The following is a 21067-nucleotide window of genomic DNA, read 5'->3' on the forward strand; positions in this document are numbered from 1 at the left end:
TGCTGTGCAGGGGAAGAAGACTGAAAGACCACACACAAAGGTTTGTTGGGCTTGTTGGCAAAGGTTGACTTCCTTCTGCCTTCTGCCTTCTGCTCGCTTCTTGCTGCCTGTTTCCTGTTGCCTGTTGCCTGTTGCCTGCTGGCTGATGCTACTACTTAATGGCTAATTAGAAGTATAATTTACACCTTAATGACCCTAAAACAATGGCCCGTGTTGCTCTCAACTCAAGCTAAACACACAAAGACACACACACACACAGAAGCTACAACTCCTGTCATGGTAAAATCCTTGCACAAACACATTCGACTCTTCTCTTTTGCACTTGTTAGTTATATGCATGTATTGCTTTATGTGAAAATCAGCGTCCATTAATAAAGACAGCGAGCGAAATGCTACAATGTTACGCATACGCCATGTACGCGAGCTTAGCATTAATCACAGCGGCGATATGCATAAAACACATATAGGATACATGCTCATAGCCTAGTCTCCGCCTCGGAGCGGTGTTAATTTCATCGCAAATGCCTTTTTCAGTATGAAAATTTATATATGCCATTTTAGACACTTTGATTTATTGCTCCCTGAATGAAAGACTCGTAATCTCCATCAACTCATACGACCGAGTGTTTGTTTGGCTAGACTTTAATATTTCCCTTTGAATGTTGCTTAAATTGAACTCAGTTGGTTGCCTTAAATAATCACGTAGAAATTCATATTCATATTGCAAGTATTCGTCACGACAATTTCTGTTAATAATATGAGAAAGTTTTGGAAAACTTTTACCAATACATTGTACATTTGAATTGATTGACTTGCATGCAAGCGAAATATTTTGTCACGCGTGACGCAGTTGCATACAAAATCATGCAGAGCGACAATTTTTGACACCTACATAGTTATCTGGCAATTTACTTTGGCACCTGGCAGCCCGACAGACCCGACAGACCCGAGATCCCGTTGGCGTCAACTCACAGCAGTTGGCAATACAATTTGCAAATCGCCATGCACCTTTCAATTGTGTGACATATTTTAATTTAATAAACTGGCAGCTTACATTATGCCAACTTCACAAATTGACAAATGCCAGCTGGCGAATGCATTGAAAACTTCACACAATTGCGAGTGCGACACATTGCGTATACGTAACGAATACTGCCTTGCGCTGACATCAGACGTTGTCGTTGGGTTATTTTAACAATTTAATAGCTACTTGACCAAATAGAGAGAGAGTATTGCCATAAACTTTAAGTGGCCAGCATAGAGCTTATCGTCCGCACAATTTCAGATAAAAGATCAATTACTATTGGCCAGGAGCGGAAACGTTAAAGCGTGCTGCTTGTTATGTCCTCGGCTGTATTAAAAGGCATAAATCCATTTAAAACCGCCAAATTCAGACAACGCCCCGATAAAATAAAAACTCTAGAAACGTGCTAGTTGCCGGCGATTTCAATTTTTATTTTTTTCTTTATTTATGGCCGCTAAAAATTCAAAATGTGCGCTCATATAAACGGCCAACGCACCGCGACAAGGACAATCGGTAAGGCATTAAATACAAAAAATAAAAAATAAACTCAAAAAAAAAACAAGCAAAAATATTACAACATTTTAATAGCGAAAATGAAGATTTATTGCCCGCAACGACAACGCTGGCAAAATGTGCCACAAAAACTCAACAGAAGCTCAACTAAAAAAACGCGTTCTAAAAACGTACAACAACAACTGTAATAACAAAATGGAAGACTAATAAAATACTCTATAAACTAATGGATATATATTTTACTATTGAAACTGTTATTTGATTTTAAAGGTGCAATTAAAATGTTAAGATTTAGTAGATTTATTTTAAATTAAATTTTTTGCATTTTTCAATATGCAGCTGAAATTAAGTTATAGATTCTAGTTTGCTTACATTATGTTTTCATAAACAGGATTATATATATTTTACAATTTGAACTTTTATTTAATTTAAAAAAATAATTTGAAATTTTTTGATTCAATAAATTTGTTTGTATTTGATTTTATTTTGCAATATTACAATGTCAAGCTGAAATGAAATTATAGAATGTTTTTAATAAAGTGGTGCGTTCTGGCTCAAGGGGTTGATTATTTGAAAACCCTACCTGGTTTGTGGTATCTAATTTACAGGGTATTGTAACAACAATTGACGCGTCAGAAGCACACAAAATGTGCAAAGTGTAAAAATCGTTGGCACGTCACGTCAGCCGGATGATAGGCCAGTCAGCCGGTCAGTGGGCGATGAACAATGGGAGTGACCTGCTCGAGGCTTTGACTCGCTTATCGTCCTCACTCTTCTATTGTTGTTGTTGTTGAGCCTAGCGCACGTCGTAGTTTGTTAGCCGCCTGCCAAACGGGCCAAAAAGCATTGGCGTTGGTGTTGGCATTGGCATCGACTGCCTTATTGTTTGCTCGCCCACTTGCCCTATACCGAACTGGGCGTGTCCAATCAAAATATGCAAATGCTTTATCTGTAAAACGTCGCTTTGATGGAATTTCTGCACATTTTGTTCCCGTTGTCGTCGTTGTTCGTTGTTAGCTGTTTTTCTGTTGTTTGGTTTTGGTTTGCTTTGGTTTGACTTGTTTTGCTTGTTTGAGTTTTTATCGTCTCGCCAAGTGAAGAGACGACGTTGTCGTCTCCCCTCAAAATTAGCAGTAGTTGCCAGCCTGGCCAGGCTCACGTCAATCAGCGCAACGGCTTGTCCTGTTAAGAGAGACTGGGAACAGGGAATGACTCTGATTTGTATGCATAAATTTTGCGTGTGACTTGCGCCAGTTTACGACGCTTTAATTTCATGTTGTCAACATTTGCGCGTCATTTTTGGTCAACCGTTTTTCAATAGTCATTGTTGGTAATGGGGGCGTGGCAACTGGCAAATGACAGTTGACTTAATTTCGGGCTGGCGCTACATCATGTGAAGTCACCGTAATGCTGAACCTAATTTCCGTCAAGTAGAATTTATCAAGTATACGTATGCATATGTATGTACATTGTACAAGTATGCGACATTTTCTTCCCCTTTCATTATTGAAATTTCCTGTGAATGGCATGTCTTTGATATGCTCTACTGTGTGTTAGTATTTGCGGTTGTTATCAAATTGCTTTTGTGGTCAACTTCTCTAATTAGAACACCCGATGTGAATCAATTATGATTCGACTACAGGCAATAATATAATGACGTTTAAACTATTAGGACAATAGAGCAATAGCAAACACATAGATCTTTTACCTATATCCATTTGATTGCCTGTTATAATAATAAAGTAATTAAACAACACAATGAAACCACAATTATATACAGCATATGCGTAAATTGTTAATTTATTTGAAAATTGCCAAACAGTCGAGGATATTGTTCCTTAGTAATTGGAAGATAAATATTCTCACAGTGCCAAGATTTTCCAATTCCAAGATTTTAGTTAATTTGTTATTTCGATAAATATTTAATATTCATTCACTCAATAATTATTATTATTAATATTATAAAAAATTAAATGTTTTGTCGAGTTTTGTAATAGGCAATAAACAATATTTTAATGCTTTGTAATGAAAGCTAAGAAAAACTTTTGTTGTCACCTCATTAAAATTACTAAAGCCGTACATAAACTGACGCACACACAAAACCCAATGGACATTTTGTTTGGCATAAATGCAATATATAATGACAGCTACAGCAAACAAACGAACCAAATAAAACAAACAAAACAAAGCAAAACAGAACAAACGCAAAACAAGAGCAGAACAGCTACGGCTTACAATTATGGCCAAAAGTTGTACGTTGGCTCTAAAAATAATCATCGAAACGGGCAGAAAGAGATAGCAGGTCAGACAAGAAAAGAGAGGGTGACCGAGACAGAGCGAGAAAGCAAGAGACAAACTCGTATGGATCTGCGACGTCTGTTTGTTTTAATTAAAATTGCCTGGTCGTGGCAGTCTTTATTGTTGTTGTTGCTATTTGTGAATTTCATGCTTTTTTAGTAAATAATTTATAATCAATTTTCAAATAAATTACAAACAAAAGTACTTAGCCTAAGCCCGGCCGCATACATTGGGGCAAAACCCATAGAATATATATCAATAAAATGAGAGAAGCCTGCGCAATTCCATCTATTTAAATTAAAAATTAATTGTGCTTAGTAAATAATTTTCAAAAATGTCTTTCCATGGACAATAATTATTTTTATATACTTTTAAAACAATTTGTTTTTCAATTTCTAAATGGCTGACTGCATTTCGGGCTTACTGTTCTATGGCTGTTGGCCACAATGTGGCTAAGGGAATAGTGCATGGCTCGGATGATAATGCTATAATTGTGTAAGCTATTTTGGCATGATAGGCATAAACACACACTTGTAATCACACACACTCACACAAACTCATTTATTTGCTGTACCAAACTAAAAAGTCAACCAATAACATGATGAAGTCGTGTGAACTAGACTATAAAATACCCAGAGCCCAGTTCTGAAATAGTTTAACACATACAGCTACTCTTTAAAATACAACTTGCTTGTAATGAGCATTAGATGGCGCCACTACAATTAGTTCTTGATTTACTATTGTTTTAATTGCCTAAGGCTCGCTTTAACATCTTGCATTTAAATTTTTATTCAGAGAATTTTTGAATTTGTTATTTGATAAATTCCAGTTTGTTATTTAAAATGAAAAAATGTAGTCGTTAAAGTTTTTTATCCAATTAAAACGAAAAATACCTTAAGTAAGAAATTCCATATAAAAGATAATATATTTTAATACAAAAAGAACATTGTAAATTTAAATAAAATTTTGTTTAGCAAACTTAAAGTCATTAGCTCTAATAATAAGGCATTCAGGAGAATTATTCAATGAGAATAAAAATTAAAATACACATTTTTAAAGTCAGTTTTAATAGACACGGGGTATAAAAACAAAATGCATCGCGAACGTTAAGACTTAAGAGTGTGTGAGTGCATGTATGTGTGTGAGGTTTTAAAGAGCGTGTGTGACTGTGATATGTGGTTGGCTTTGATATTGGTTTGCATGGACGGTCAGCTGGCACTAAACTCAGCTACACGTTCAACACAAATAGAATCAGAAAAGCTTCGTGGCACTGCGTTTATTTACGCAGCACTCAGGTGGATTGGCAGTCGGCCGCATGCCGCATGCCGCATGCCACAGCAGACAGGCGGAGTGGCATCAGCTAGGCAAACTTAAAACTCAAGTGTCAAATTGCTATAAACTTAAGCCAGAAAAGTTGAAACAGCCGCAGCAACTCTTCAATATTAACTCTTACTTAAAAATGTACACAATTCGCGTGGTTGCCAATTAAGCTAAAGTGTGGTGCTTAGCGCTCAAGCTCAAGCTGAAGCTCGATCCTTGGCTTCCCCGCTCCCCTTCCCCTTCCCCTTCCCCTTCCCCACTTTTACCCACAGCATGCACACAAACTTCAAAACTGTAGCTAGATAGATAAACAGTTAGCCAAGTTAGCTTCCACCTCCTGCCACACAGGCGCAAATATTGATTGTCTAACAAAAAACTTTTATGCACGGAATGAAAAAAACCGCCTACAGCTGAAATCGCCCACAGCCCCAATCTCAAGCCCCAACCCCGATTACAATACCAAACTGCAATCCAACACTGGCAGTGCAACCAACTCGCAGAACGTTGAGTCAATTTTCACTCAAGTCAACGTTAGTTAAAAAGTTAGCAAAGCAAAACGTAAAAAACAAAAAACAAAAAACAAAAAATAAAAACGAAAAACGAAAACGAAACGTAAATTTTTATAGCTGCTCGGCGTAGAGTGCAAAAAGGTTTCGAGTGCAAAATAAAGTTACTTTGGCAATGCGATGCATCAAACCGCAAAACAAGATAATTTCAACGGTAAATAAATCACAGTTGGCAGTGGCAAGATGGTGTAGCAAGTAGCAAGTTGCAAGTTGCCTGTGAACGTTCAACTCGTTCAGTTTGTGCAACTCCCAAAAGTAGGCAACGAATTTTGCACCTCAAACGTAAGTGAAGCCAAAGTGGCATTAACACCTCGTGCGCGCATTGTAAAAGGCTTATTAGATGCCACTATACACACACACAATCGCACACACACAGACAGACATTCGGGTAAATTTACTGCTGTTGTAGTGTGTTGCATTTGCATTGTTGCCAAAAAGCCCGGCATTTTGGATTGAGTTGCATTTGCGCTGGCTGCTTTTACATCTGGACGCCAAGGGATTAACGTAACAGCAATTGTTGGAATTTACAGGAATTGCATTGTGTCTGTAATGCTGCCTATAGTACATCCACACACACACATACACCTCTCGCTCTCTCTCTATCTCCCTCTCTCTGTGTGTACTGAGTTACAGGCAATTCAGCATTAATTTGTCATGAGGCAGGCAAAAACATGAGAATTTATAAACATAAAGTAACCAACTGAGCTGAGCTGCCGCAGCGCACACAAAAAACAGATAAGCCTAACTAAATCTGAATGATACAATCAACACATACGCTGTAAAAAAAAGGTTTATACTTCTTATAAATTAGTCAATTAAATTTTAAGAAGGCACAACTAAAATTCCAATCAAGTATGCATAGATATAATTATTAGTCCGACTTTGAACATTTTCATCGTTTTCAAAAATATTCCACTAACTTTTTGCTGAGTTTTATCCATTTTTGTACAATCCAAAATAATGCACATTCGTTAAGTGTAAATAAATTAAATAATTGTGTAAATAATTAAAAAAAAAGGGAATTTCGTTATTATGAAATATTGTGTAAATAGTACTTAAAATTAAGTTATATCTTTTGAAAGTGGTAAAGGGCTATAACTTAACACTTATTTCGTCTTATTAACCATTTCTTTAATTTTACAGGGTATTTTAAAGGTAAAATAGACAAAATCAACACACACAAAGACAGTTTGGTAGTTATAAATCAAATAGCCTTGTTGGCAGAGTGTCACCCAGTTCATATCCGCTCTCTCTCTCTCTCTCTCTCTCGATCTGTCGCTCTCTCTATCCTCACACATACAAGCACACACACACACACACACACCTGCAGCATCGGTAGCAGAAGCTAAAGCTTAAATAAGCTAAAGCCAAAACTTTAAGTAGGTTGCACCTTAAGTCGCTGCAGCTGCTGCAAAACTCTGGCATAATACGAATTCTCGTTATATTCGTATTCGTTGGTTTCTATAAGTAAGTATATTGCAATAAGCCAGTTGCCGTCCCGTTCCCCTTCAACCACCTATCTATACCCTTCTGTTGCTCCCCAATCGGCCATTCTTATTGGATGTGAACAAAAAGCGAGTAAAAACTTTTCCATTATTTTTATCTGCTTCACATTTTCAAGTAGCAAAAACTTTGATGTTGTATGAAGAAAACAAAAAAATAAGAAGCCAGCAAAAATTAAGTAACAATTTTTGCATGCCAAGCAAAAGTTGATTTTCATATAGACCAAAACAGAGCTGAGAACAGATTCCGCTCTTTCTCTTTCTGCCTCTCTCTCTCTCTCTAGCTTTCTAATCGTTATAGTTGTGTGGCTGTGTTGTGCTTCAGCCCCGCCCACTAAAAACGCCGCATTTCCCCCTCAACGCTGGTATCTGTGGCATTTTATTTAGTTTGTTATTTGTTCATACTTAAGTGTGTCGGCTGCATTGGTTTTATTGGGAAACTTGTCGCCTGTCGTCTTCCAATCGAAGCTAGTCAGTTATGCCCAGGACAATACGCAACACACACATGTACACACACACACACGCCCACAGTGCCACGCCCACTGTCAGTAGTTCCCAGGACTAACGAAAGTAAGTTGTTGAGCAGATTAGGTTTTTGCAGCGCTCGTCTGCCATTGTCTTTGTCCTCAAGTCCTTTTTTGTTGTTGTCCTTTATGGGCTGCCCAGGGTCCCCAGTGACCCTGTAAACTTCAAATTGCCACAGCTGACAGAGCTGCAGAGAGTCGAGAGTCTTGGCCTCATCTTGGCCTGGTCCGGCAGGTGGTTGACGAGGTGGTGCAAAAGGAGCAAAGCAAACTGCTAACTGCTAACATTGCCTTTGTCACTGAATAACAACAAAATTATCTTCTGGCTGTTGTTGCCTTTATTGTTGTTGTTGTTGTTGTTGTTTTTTTGTTGTTATTCAATGTAATCTGCCAGCGGCAAGGCAAGAAATAAATTTTACATTTGCTATGCGAATTTGGCAAATTCTCAAGTGGCTTTTGGCTTTGGCTTCGTTTTCATCGTGGCCTTTGTTTTTGGCTGCTACAAATAATTATATGTGTAGTCAATTGAATCGATTTAAATAGCATGTAACTCTTTAAGCAACTTACACAGATACTAGAATGTTATCTTGGATTAAACAGAGCTAATCAATCGGACAGGTTGAGAGGTTAGTGTGCTTCTCATTTGTCTTCCTTCTCATAAAAACGGACAATTCTACAGTCTGATTTTATTTCTATATATACTTATATTTATTTTACTTCACCTATTTTTGAATTAGGTTTCCTTTGAGTCGTTTTATAAATAATATTAAATACGATAACCTCATGAAAACTTCAGTTATTCTGTTGTCTTTAGTAGTCAGTTATAATTAACTTATTTTTATGAAATTTAAAGACCAAGATCAGATGTGCATATATTTATTTTCAACACTTTTCCATTTGTTTAGACCAACTTAATATATTAGCAAGTAGGTTTTATGGTCTGTTGCAACTGCAAAGAGCTCGGCTCGGTTTGGACCAGGCCCAAAACATATTCCTTCGCAGCAATTTATTGTGAGGAGGCTGAGAAAACGGATGGGGGAGATTTCATTGCGTTAAGCGCTTGCATCACTTTTTCTCCACAGTTGGCCATTGAAAGCGTATTTGGTAGATGCCACAAACACATAAGTAATTCAACAAAATGTTAATTTAATTAAAATATGAATACGAAATATTCCACGGCTGGCTGCTGTTGCTACCTCTGAATATGGGACCATTTTGAATGGGGACTCGAAGCCGACGCGAGTTGACTAAACAAATTCATTTATCGTGCACAGAGCAATGGCAACTCAAAATAAAAGTATACGCGTATATTTGTATGTTCCGGGCAATTTCAGGCTTTTGGGGATACAACTCAATAATAGCCCTCACCCGCCGCCGTACACTGAAAAAAAAAAAAGTATTCTAAAATCCATATTTTGGTCTGAAAACTAAGAATTTCGGTCAAAAAAATGCGTCGAGAGTATAAAATTCTTAGATAAAGAAAGCCAAGACCAAGTTCTTATTTTAAGATTAAATGTGCCTAAAATTAAAATCAAAAAATAAAAAAAATGTATAAATAAAATGGGATTCAAGCCGGCATCTGCTGTTTTCACAACTAAAGTGATTTCTTTAACCAGAGCGCCACGGCGCCACTATTTGTTTCAAATAGTACATATTTATAGTTTTCTAACAATATAAGATTTTTATTCTATATTAAGAACATTGATTTTCTAGATTAATTTTTTTAGTATTAGTAATATGGTCTTAAAATGTTCTCAATTAAAAAACAAAATATCTAAGATGAATGCTTTTGATTTTAGAAGTTGGCCTTTTTATTCATGTGTAGGATCAGCATTAGAGTTGGGGAAGGAGGCAGGTCTAAGAGGAGGCCACATGTTGATTTAACGAACGGAAATTACGAGTACGAGTACGAGAGTATATAGTTAATGCAATGCATGGTCAACAAACACAAATGCTGGCACACATGGAGCACATTGGAAAACATGACAGCATAAATAAAACCAGCCAAAATGTGAATATGAAGAAAACAACATCATAAAATACTCTCGACTCTGGGACAAACAAGCCAAATGTGTGTCGGTCGCATTTGAAAACTGCAAACCATTTTCTATATCTCTCTCTCTCTCTCTATCTCTCTATAGAGGTGCAGGTCCTTTTGGATGATAGCAATTTCTAAAATTATTAAAAACTAAAATGTGCAGCCGCCTGATGAACATGCTTCAAAGTAATGAGCGGCGTGTGGTCAACGAGTGGATGAGGATGTTGCACGTTCAGTAGGCAAGAGCGTGACACAGCAATTTTGCAAATAGCGTTGCGAAATTAATGAAATTATATATTTGAGCAAGATACAAATTTCGAAAAGTTGAGTTTTCTGTCAACGTATTCACAAAAACTACTAGAATACTCTACAGTTGAGAGAACCCAACTGAGGGAGACCCTGTAAATATTGTGAAAAACCTTTACTTTCATTGGAGTGAAAATTGTATTGAAATTTTCGGGTTAAATCGGGAGTTTCTTTGAAATTACTCTAAGAACTCAATTTTTTTCAATTTGTGAGGCGGAATCAAATAAGAATAAACAGAAATTTACACATACCAAGTTTGACGAATCTAGCTCTGATAGACCAGAGCACTTTTTCTGTACAGGGTCTTTAAAGGCATAATTTTCTCAAGTTGAACAATGCGGGAGGGTTAAATAAGAGCATGAAATCTGCGTGGTTGGCACTAAAACGCAGTTGCTGAAACTGAAAATGAAAATGAAATGATAGCTGCAACTTCATCATAAATTGAATTTTTTTTATGTGGCATCTAAGACGAAATGCCAAGAGTTGGCATTAAGCACAAACTAGACAAAGACAAAGACGACAGTCAGCGACAAGCTGGGGAAAGGATAACGAAGAAGTGGGAGCGGAGAATGCAGAATGGAAATGACATGAACATCAACTGAAATGCAACCGAGGGCTTCGGATTCAATGCACGTGACACCACTGACAGCAAGAGACCACAGTGACTGTCAGCAGCGTTGCACCATCTCCATCTCCAGCCCCATTTGGCATTTCCATTGCCTGCTTCTGCTGCTGATTCGGTGTCTCCTTAGTGGTAGTGGAGTGGTCATTACAATGCACTGCAGCAGTCGTTGATGGCCATGATGCCTCCATCTGCGTCCTCGTCTTCATCTCCTGGTAAAACTGCAACTGTAATGGTATATTGCTTTCCCGACTGCCTTTTGCTGCGCATTTGTAACTGAGCTTTTGGTAAATTGATCCAATTTATGCTTATTTTATGGCAAATTACGAATGAATAACGAAGTCGACTTCTGCCGCGGCTGCTCCAACTGGGAATCCGATTGTCACTCTGCACTCAGGCCCAAACCAACGAAGGCTTTAACCAAACTAACCGCGTACCCAGCCCAATTAAAGTGGCAGCACTCAATTTAGCGACCACTAAACCGATTCACAATATTCCAATCCAGCATTAAATAATAACAACATTTAGGTATTAAAATACGTTACTTTTATATACAAGGTGAACTAAAATGGAATGAGTTATTGTTTCTTATAAGGTAAATTTACAAAAAAAAATAAAAAAAAATAATATTTTATATACTTTTATTTGTATATAAACAAATACATTTTAAATATAAAGAGCTACCAATTATTTTATTTGATTTTCTAATTAAAAAATGAAATCCACAGATTTTAAAAATCTTCAACCTTTGCTAAAAATGACTAATTATATCAAGTAATAACATTCCATTAATTACATTTTAAACAAATAAAATGTATAATTACAAATGACACTTTATTGTAATATGAAAAAATTCATCAAACATATTGATAAACTTTCATCACTGATTGCCAATAAATAATTGACTTGTTTACTTTGCACTTTATTTAATTATCCTTAATGTATTTAATCTCTAACCACCAACCATATTTGCTAAGCATAAAATATTTTCTATGTTCAATTTACATTAACCTAGCCTAACGATTTATTTTTATAACAGAAAACTGTTTAAATTGAACTTTATTTTTATATTAATTAAATCATATTTACTTGGTTTAATTTATATGCTGGTTACCCGCTTATACATTTTAAAGCAGTTTAAAATACTATGCTTTTATTTGAAGATTTATTTCCCTTCAGATTGCTGTCCATTCACTTTTTAGCTACGAGAAAATCTTCCCACACATGTTTTTCCAGTTAACTTTCCCTTTATTGGCTTCTAAATGCACAGCTAAATCCGTTTTACAAATTGCCATATTGTTGTACTGCCATTGTTATTCTCCTTACAGCAGTTTGGCATATACTTCTACACATAAACATACACATACACGTAAACCTATATATATGTATATATATATATATGTATTTATGTATGTGTGATTGTGTTAGTTGACTGCAACAATTGTTGCATTGTTTTCGTATAATAAAATTAAACTTATGCACACTTCTTGCAATGCTTTTCCCTCTGGGGAAAAATGGGTGTGCATTTGTTAAGTGGCAAAAGATTGAAATGAAACCAAACACAAACACACGCACACACACACACGCACACACACACACTGAGAGAAACAGACAAAGTGACGTGAAGCTTATTGGTTGCCTGTGTGTAAATGAAATGGAATGGAATGAATCGTTTCGTCCTTCGAATTTCTTCTCCGTTTGTTGGGGTGCTTGTGAGTGTGTGTGCGTGTGTGTGCGTGTGTATGTGAGGTTTACCATACACAAGATATAAAAAAGGGGGCGACAGAGCAATTTGCTCGAGGTCAGTTTCCCTGCAATTTCGTTGATAACTTATGTCATTCAACAAATGAAGTTGACATGCAGCCCTCGACGCATTTCCATTTCCATTTCCCGCAACCACTTCCGCCACCACCTCCTCTTGCCACTCCCGCCCTTTTGCAAGTTGAACGCTGCTGTGCACTTTGGCATGCATTAAATTTTGGGAAATAACTTTGGAGCATATTAAATGGCCCACTTACATGTGACACGCCATGTAGCTTACATTTAAACCACGTGCCATTCCATTGCATTGGACAACGAAGCCAGCTTTAAACTCAAACCCAAACACTTGACTGTCAATTACCTAATTGAAAATCAAGCCAACGTTGTTGCCCCAAAGTTAGGCTTGAGTCTCGAATCGACTGTGGAAGCCTGTGCATTGCATACGATTATTAGTTTCAATTTAAGTTCTGCACACAGGAAGATCGAATGAATGCTGACAACGACAGCAAAAGGGGCATTTGAGAAGCTGAAGTTGAGGCTGAGGCTGAGGCCGAGGACGAGACTGAGCAGCCTTTGCCTTTTCAATTTAGTGTTTGACATTTTTCCTCTGTGTCAGATGCAAATTGAAAAGTCATCGGACGGTTGCAGCGGCATCGACATTGGCTACACAGAATCAGCAGCAGCAGCAGCAACATCAGCATCAGCATCAGCATCAACATTGGCGTCAGAGGCAGCTAACGAAATCAACAACAGGCAACGTTGCCATTTGGCTGCCGGAAGCGTTTTGCTGCCGTCCAAACTAATATTGAGACAGCGCGCAGCAAACTGTTTCCGGCAGGCATCGGCATCGGCAGCAGCAGCAGCAGCAGCGGTGGCAACTGGAGAAGTCAGCATTCCCCACACACACAAACACAATCCCTTATCGGTGGCAAGCGCCACATTTTTTGGCACGCAAAATCCGAACAAGTTTTTGGCAGCGGCTGCTCAAACTGTTGTTGTTATTGCTCTTGATGCCAAAAGTTGCTTGTTAAACAGCGGAAACGGAAATGCCAACAGTCGCACAAAGGGACAAAGCGAGCAACATACAGTTAGAGAGCTAAAGAGAGAGCGAGTGAGAAGCAGAGGACGCGTGAAAGAGAGCAAGAGAGAAAGCGAGAAAAGCAAGCAAAGCTTCAGATGTGTAAATCAAACTAATTGAATGTTTTTGCCCAAGCAACACAGCCGCTGGCAAAGCACATGGCCAACGTTGCCACCATGTTGCACACGCGAGGCACAGCGCAAAAACAATGGAGATGGCAACAGGGGCAGAGTGGTATATAGGAAGAAATGTGGCAACAAACGAAATGCGCCCATTGATAAGAAATTCAATTCCATTTGTGTATGCTACTGAGAAGCATCTCTCACTTGGCGCTTTGATGTTGCATTTTCGCTACATTTGTTGTCACTTTCTCTTTTCCCCACTCTTCTTCTCTTGTGAGTTGCTAATTTTATTTGACAAATGTTACGCATACGCCATGTGCAACACACTAACATACATGCGTGTATTGGCTGAATTACCAACACTTTGACACCTTTTCAGCTTACTTATGTATCTACTATGTATACTCATACAAAGTACATAGAAAATTGTTGTTGATACAAAGTTTCTATTACAGTCAATAAATACATGTTTGTAGCTTGCAGCAAATACTTGCAACATGCATGCGGCAGAGTTCAGACTACATTTCACTAATTAAGTGGCTTTGCCTTTGACCCACAACAAAATGCCGGAAGCCAAAGCATTTCATTTTGTTTGTCATGTTGGGGAATTGCTAAATATATTACGTCTAAATAGCCCTAAAAGCATTACCTTTATACAAAGCGTTTGCTGAGATTGAGTCTAAAATACGACCGTTCCAGATCTAGAATACCGTCAAACAGCACAAAGCTTTTCTCAACACACCCTTAGTTTTTTTTTAAGTCAAGTGCCGATCTTTCTTTATTAAATTTGAATGCTTGCATTTACGTTTCAAGCGATTAAAATAAAATATTTGCTGTTAAAAATATTTATATTAGCTTTTGAAATGCCAATCTATAAAGTTTGTGTTTAAAAATCTTTAGTTAATAAAATAATGTTGTTGATGATACCGAAATGCTTATAAATATCTTATAAGCAATCTAAATATTTCTATTTCTGATTCACTATTTAAAAATTGTGAATAAATAAATATATTTCCTTGGAAAAAAAATACTTCTAATTAATAATTTACAATTTATAAATAGTGAATCAGGAATAGAAATATTAAGATTGCAGAAAGATTAAGAAAGCTATATTTTTTAATATTAATAAAAACAATATTGATTTTTATTTTGATTTAAGCTTAAATCATTATATTTTTATTGACTTTGACTTGTTCCTCAACCGCTCAAAATATGCATAAATTCAAAAATATAATTAATTATGCTTACCATCTAAAATGCAAGTCTTATTAGTCTTGTTTTGCTTTCGACCCATTCTATTTCTTCGTACAACCAGTTAACTGTTATGGCCAAATAAAGTTTTATGGCAACTGAAGTATTTCAATTGGCTTTTAGCGATACCTTGGCGCCTTGACTGCATTTGTCTATGGCAGCAAATTGCCGTTAATTTAATGAGCATTCTGGCCATAAAATCACTTTGGCCCGGCTCAATTGCTGCGGTGGCAACGGCGACGGCGACTGCGGCAGCGACTGCGACAGCGACAGCGCAGTTGGCAGCTGGCACAATTTATTTGACTGTTAATTAGAAATTTAAATTATGCGCTTGGCTTTTGGCCCTTAAGCTGCAGCTAGAGCGCGTCCTCAGCATTCAATTGGCGCTGCACAAAATTAATTGCAGGCGAAGACTTCACTCTCTTTACTCCCACTCCAACACAGAGTCCCCTCCTGATCCTGGCCTGACCCATGGCGCATCGTTTGCTCCATTGCAAATTCGAAATAATTTATAATTTGGCACAATTACGCTCAGCCACAGGCGCGCATGCTACTTGCCTGCTTACTTCTTGCCCCAAGCAGTGGGCAAGTGGCAGTGGCACGAATCAGTTGAGGGTAAACAGGGTTAAGGGACAACAGCGGGAATTGTGCTTCAGCCTGGTTATATGGGTCATTTGCTTTGCAATTGCATTTTATTGATTTTCTTTTTAGCGAGAAGAACGCAATAAACTTTCACTTGTTTTGTCGCCACCACTGCCAAATGAGGAGCAAAGCAAAAGACAAAAATCGAGCAAGAAGACAACGACATTCGCCAGCTTGCAGTATGGTAAACACATTGCTTATAGACAAACATTTTGGCAGGTTGCCCACAGAAAGAGATGGAGGCAATCGCGACATGGTATTTCAAGTGGTTCTTTGGCTTAAATCTCAGGCATTTTCGACTGCTTTTTGCAGGTCCATTGTTTGACTAGAAATTGGATCGACTGAGAGTCCCTTTCTCCTCAGTCTCAGTCTCAGTAATAGTCTCTCTCTCTCTCTCTGAGGATGATGAGAATGTTGATGATGAGCGGTTTGCCAGTGCTTGTCAGACTTTTCTGCCATTGTTTCAGCTTCTGTGCATGTAATTTCCTGTGTGTTGCATGTGCACAACACCCTCATATTATTGTTTTTGTTGTTGTAGCACTGATTACTGTCGCTTGTTAGTGCGTTTGGCTCTGCGGTTTTTCTACTCGTTTACATATATGAACAAATGTACATATGTGTGTTTGTATGTTTATTCCTCTGTGTATCCGTGTCTGTGTGTATGTGGCCAAGTTGTGGCCTCCCATATCCTTACTCCTCTCTCCTCAATCTCCAATCTTTACTCTCCACTCTTTTGCACATTTGCCAAAACACACATTTTTAGCTTAATTTACAACTTGTTAGCTGCCAGCAGAAACAGTTTTTCACAACAACAACAACAACAACAAGAACAAGAATGGCAAAAACAAGGCGCATGTGTAAACAAATCAAACTTGAAACTAAAGTTCTCTCTTCTTTGCCCCCTCCCACTCCCCGCCCCACCCTTCCACACCAGACCCTCCTGTTTTAGTTCAAAATTTGCAATAATGAGCAACGCTCGGGGGCCATAAACTCCTAACAAGGGCAACAAGTTGAAACCCAGCCAACAAAAAATAAAAATATAAAAGGGGATGTGGCAAGTGGGTCCAAAGGAACAGAGAAATCAGCTTTAAGCTGCGGCTATTTTGCATGTCTTGGCCCAGTTCTCATTGGCAGCTATATATAATCTATACCCTATAGCAGGTGACAAAAGATCTCTAATTTTAAGTGGTTGCAATTGCCAGTGTTGAAAATCTTTGACTGTATTTGGAGTTCATAAAGTTATTTATTACCTCTTAAGCCAGGTTTATTTCCAAGAACCGAAAAACGAAATGTTAGACTTGTAAAAATATTAGGTCAAAGCTTTGACCAAATCAAATTTGAATCAATCATCGTATTTATTAAAAATTTTAATAATTTAAAAATTAAGCGAAGGTAAAAAGCCAAAACGGCTCTTTTGGATTCCTTGGTTTATTCACGTAGAGTATCATAAAGTCGTGCTCGCCCTAGAGTAACATTTCCGATTTCTTTCAATTCAATTTTATAGCCAATGGTTGCAAAACAAAAGCTAAGCGGCAACAGCATTTAAAATGCGTAGCCATAGCCGTTAAATTTATGCAGTCAACTGAATAAAAGGCGTAAAAATGTCAAATACGAACGCAATGTGCGGGTGTCAACCAGGCCAAGACTGAGACTGAGCATAAGACTGAAGCTGAAGCTACTTGCCCGTTTGTTTTAGTTAAAGCCAAGGCTAACAGAGCTCGACCAGAGCCCTTCCTTCTTATATTATTTCATGCTTCATTGCATTACGAGATGTGTCACTGTGCGGCAAATCAAACGCAGCTAACCACAGGGGAGACAGGAAGACCAAGAGACCAAGAGATAAAGAGATAGATAGAGAGAGAGGGAAAGAAAGAGAGAGGAGAAGGACAGATGGAACTGTTTCTAATGCTAACCCATATGGTCACAGCTCCTTGAGCCTTGTTTACTTTGCGCATTGTTCGCTGTTTTTATTCAATTACCAGTTGGAGTTCTGTCACAAGTAGCCTCAGTAAAAATACAAGTATCTTGAAAATTGACCCCGACACAGAGATATATAAGCCTTATAGATACTCAGTTCTCCGATCCAAACCAATTTGTTTGTTTAACTCGCTTCCAAATTAAATTTTAAATTGCATGGAAGCAATAAAAAGTTGATCAAGTGTACGCAAAGTCGAATGTTAAAGCAATGTCACTCAGTCACTGACTTTTGGCAGTCAGTGTTAATTGTTTGGGTCAAAAATTGAATGGGAAGCCGCTTCACTATGACCTGCCAGCCTAAATGATGGCTTACATGGCCGAAGTCGAGCCAAAACTAATACAAAACAAAGCGCACACAAAATATACCCAACAAACACACAAACACACTCACACACATTGCCTTTCACACAACAAACATGCACAACACATAAATCAATTGGCTTTGGCTAAAACGTTTGAAATTGATTTCAAGTTCTTTGGGCCATTGTTTTTATATGCAACAAAGGGACAATTTTTTATACCAATCGCAACGACAACAACAAGGGCATGTATAGCACTTACACACACTCAACACACACACAAACACACACATACAGTTTCACATACATAGTGAACAAGTGCGTCGGCCCAATACATGTAAATTGGCCGCATTGTTTATGAGCTTCGTTCTGGGCCTGGCTTGAATTGCCTTTTGTTTGGTCGAGCCATCGTTTTCCCTTCAGCCCCTTCAGACAATCCAGCTACCCCCGCCCCCTACCCCTCCCCTTCACTGCCATTGCTTTTGCCTTTGGCCTTGGCTATTGATTGTCAATTCAGTTTAAGTGCCGCCCATAAATTCAACAAATGAGCAAAGGCGGCGCTTAATTTAATGTTGTAAAATGAATCTGAAATTTCTTCAAGATTGTACCATATTAAAGCACATTTTAAATTTACGTTTAATTACATACACTGGTTTATAAAATGTATATAATAGATCTTTTATAAGTGTACAATATTTAAACAAATTTATTTTCAAATGTTTTATGACAGTTAAATTTCTTAGTTTTGCTATTATTAGCCAAAATTGCAATATACTTAAAATTTATTTAATATTCAATATTATGCAATTAGAATTTGAGTTTGGAAACATCGAAAAAATCTCCATTAATTAATGGTAATATTTTTGTTATTTTGTAACCCACTTTTAATTAGTTGTTGAGTAAAAATATTTATAACAAACATTTTTATATTATTGTATTACTATTGCACCTTTAGATTACAAATTCACTTTAGATTCGAATTTGGTACATTATTAAAAAAAATGCATTACATTTTTTAAATTTTGAGTTGAATGCACTTTCAATTTAAATATTGGCTGTTAAAAATCAAATATATTTTGTAATTATTAAAATAAACAATAAACTTTTATAGATGAAATACACTGCAAAGTATAACAAAATGAAACGAACACCAAATGTGTGTAGAAAAGAGGCATCAACGCTTAGTATAAGACCCTTTGGCTGTTGGATAACTCAAAGTGGTTCTATTTGTTTTCACAGTGACTGTTTGGTCATCAGACATGACACGTTGTCACAAAGGCAACGTCAGCCATAGTAGCCGGAAACTGTCTGACGAGCATCTGTTTATGTTTTCAATTTGCCAGGCAAAACATTTTGATTACGCATACGCCATGTGTACCATAGAATTGCAGCAACAAACGAAAACGTTGACGTTGCTTTGACAAGCGGATCACATGAGTATAAACAAAAGTCAACTCAATCCGATATTTGATTGTTGGCTTTTAACATTTATAAGCCAGCCATGCTAAGAGGTCTTTAATACGTCGAAAGCAACTTGCCCTGCAAATGAAAGCCATTTGCATTACTTGGAATTATATGAAGTGGATATGGCTCGAAATTCAAAAGAAACACAGCGGGAAACTTGAAGCATGCTGTCGACTGAGAGCAACTTGTGGAACATGATGCAAAGCACTCAAAATACAGAATAGTTGAAATATTACAAACAATTTACAACGAATCTAATTGCATTTTCCACAGTTGACCAGCTTAATTCAGACTGTTTAAGTATTTAACTAGTTTTAATAACGTCCGTCAGTATGTCGCTTATTCTGAAGTCAATATGTTTAATATATTTTCTGTTGCAAGACCTGCACATTATTGTCACGGCAAAAAGAGTCAGAAATTCTGCAGATACAAATATTATACTTAAAGTACCACCTTGCAAAAAAAAGATACCCGCAAATGGAATTGTGCGTGTTATTGAATATATAATTCCAAAGTCAACTAACAAACACAAACATAAACCCGAGAAGAAGAAGAAGCGAAACATTATCAAATCAATCCTGAAGAAGCCCAGTACAAGAACCTTAATCAATTTGCGACATGCGCCAAATTCGACAAATCCAACCAATTTTCTGATGAAAGTGAGAGAGAACAACACGATCATCTGCACGGGATCGCTGATAACAACGAGTTTAGTGCTAAGCTCAACAAGTTGTTTTCCCAATAACCCGCTCCCCTCGCACTATCAACTTGAAGATAGCAGCAATCAGGAACATCTCGTAGATCAGCTATTTCTGGGCACATCATTGGGCTTTGAGCTGGCCATAATGCGGCTGCCCGAGGACATCGAAGATCCTTTAATACAACCAGTTCCACTTTGCAACAGGCAACTCAGCTATCAGGATAGTGTTAACATGTACATGACAAAGTTACGTGTCAATTTTCTGCGTACTCAGATCGTTGAGAATGCGATCTGTAAACAAAGTTATTTGCAAAACGAGTTTGCCTACATAACGGAGAATATGATATGCGTTCAAAATTCGAATGTTGCCAAGGATTGCGAGCTAACAACCAAAGGAGATCCTTTGCTGCGCGAGGGACAACTGTGTGGCGTCAACATTTATGGTCCAAATTGTGTTGAGGGCGCCATTAATGGAGATCTCTATGTGAACATCTTCAGAGCACTTGATTTCATCGAACAGGCACAGGCGAAATTTAAATAGATTCACAGAAGCAATCAATCAATATGCAATATAAATAAATTTTTTTTAAATAAATGATTTCTTGATTTGACAAAAAAATTGTGCTTCAAAGTCGCGTTTATGTGAGCATAAAAAAGTGCACAGATAACCAACCCCCAAAGTTCAGCACGACAGCAAAAGGGTGTTACCCTTGGTTTCGGAATTAACCACCAGCAGCTATAACACCACCGACAACACCACCACCACCATCACCACCATCATCACCACCAGCATCATCAGCACCGCTGGCCACATTTGCCGCTGGTGCTAGATTTGCGCTAAAATATACAGTTCGTCATGAAATATGCACATGTCCTAGCAACTAGGACGAACCGCCAACAAGCAACGTGCCACATGCAACAACAACAAAAACGAATACATATGTATATGTTCAGCATAAATAAATTAAAATTAAAAAAAAAGAAAAGACAGCAAAATGTTGTGAACAGTTAGTGAATGAAAAATTTGTAAAACATTTGCAACGGCCGCACAAATATTTAT

The 21067-nt window shown here is 37.6% G+C and overlaps 1 protein-coding gene across 1 annotated transcript; it reads left to right on the plus strand.

Moving 5' to 3' along the window:
- The first annotated feature begins 19639 nt into the window (after window positions 1–19639).
- Window positions 19640–20626, plus strand: LOC117791048. The gene has a single exon (XM_034630676.1). The coding sequence runs from the start codon at window positions 19640–19642 to the stop codon at window positions 20546–20548; it is 909 nt and encodes a 302-aa protein (XP_034486567.1). The 3' UTR covers window positions 20549–20626.
- Window positions 20627–21067: the final 441 nt, after the last annotated feature.

This window comes from Drosophila innubila (genome assembly GCF_004354385.1).
Source record: "Drosophila innubila isolate TH190305 chromosome 3R unlocalized genomic scaffold, UK_Dinn_1.0 2_E_3R, whole genome shotgun sequence".
Taxonomy (NCBI): Eukaryota; Metazoa; Arthropoda; class Insecta; order Diptera; family Drosophilidae; genus Drosophila; species Drosophila innubila.

Excerpts from the sequence above, each read along its gene's own strand:
- LOC117791048 (XM_034630676.1), top strand. The coding sequence starts at position 19,640 with ATGTCGCTTATTCTGAAGTCAATATGTTTAATATATTTTCTGTTGCAA.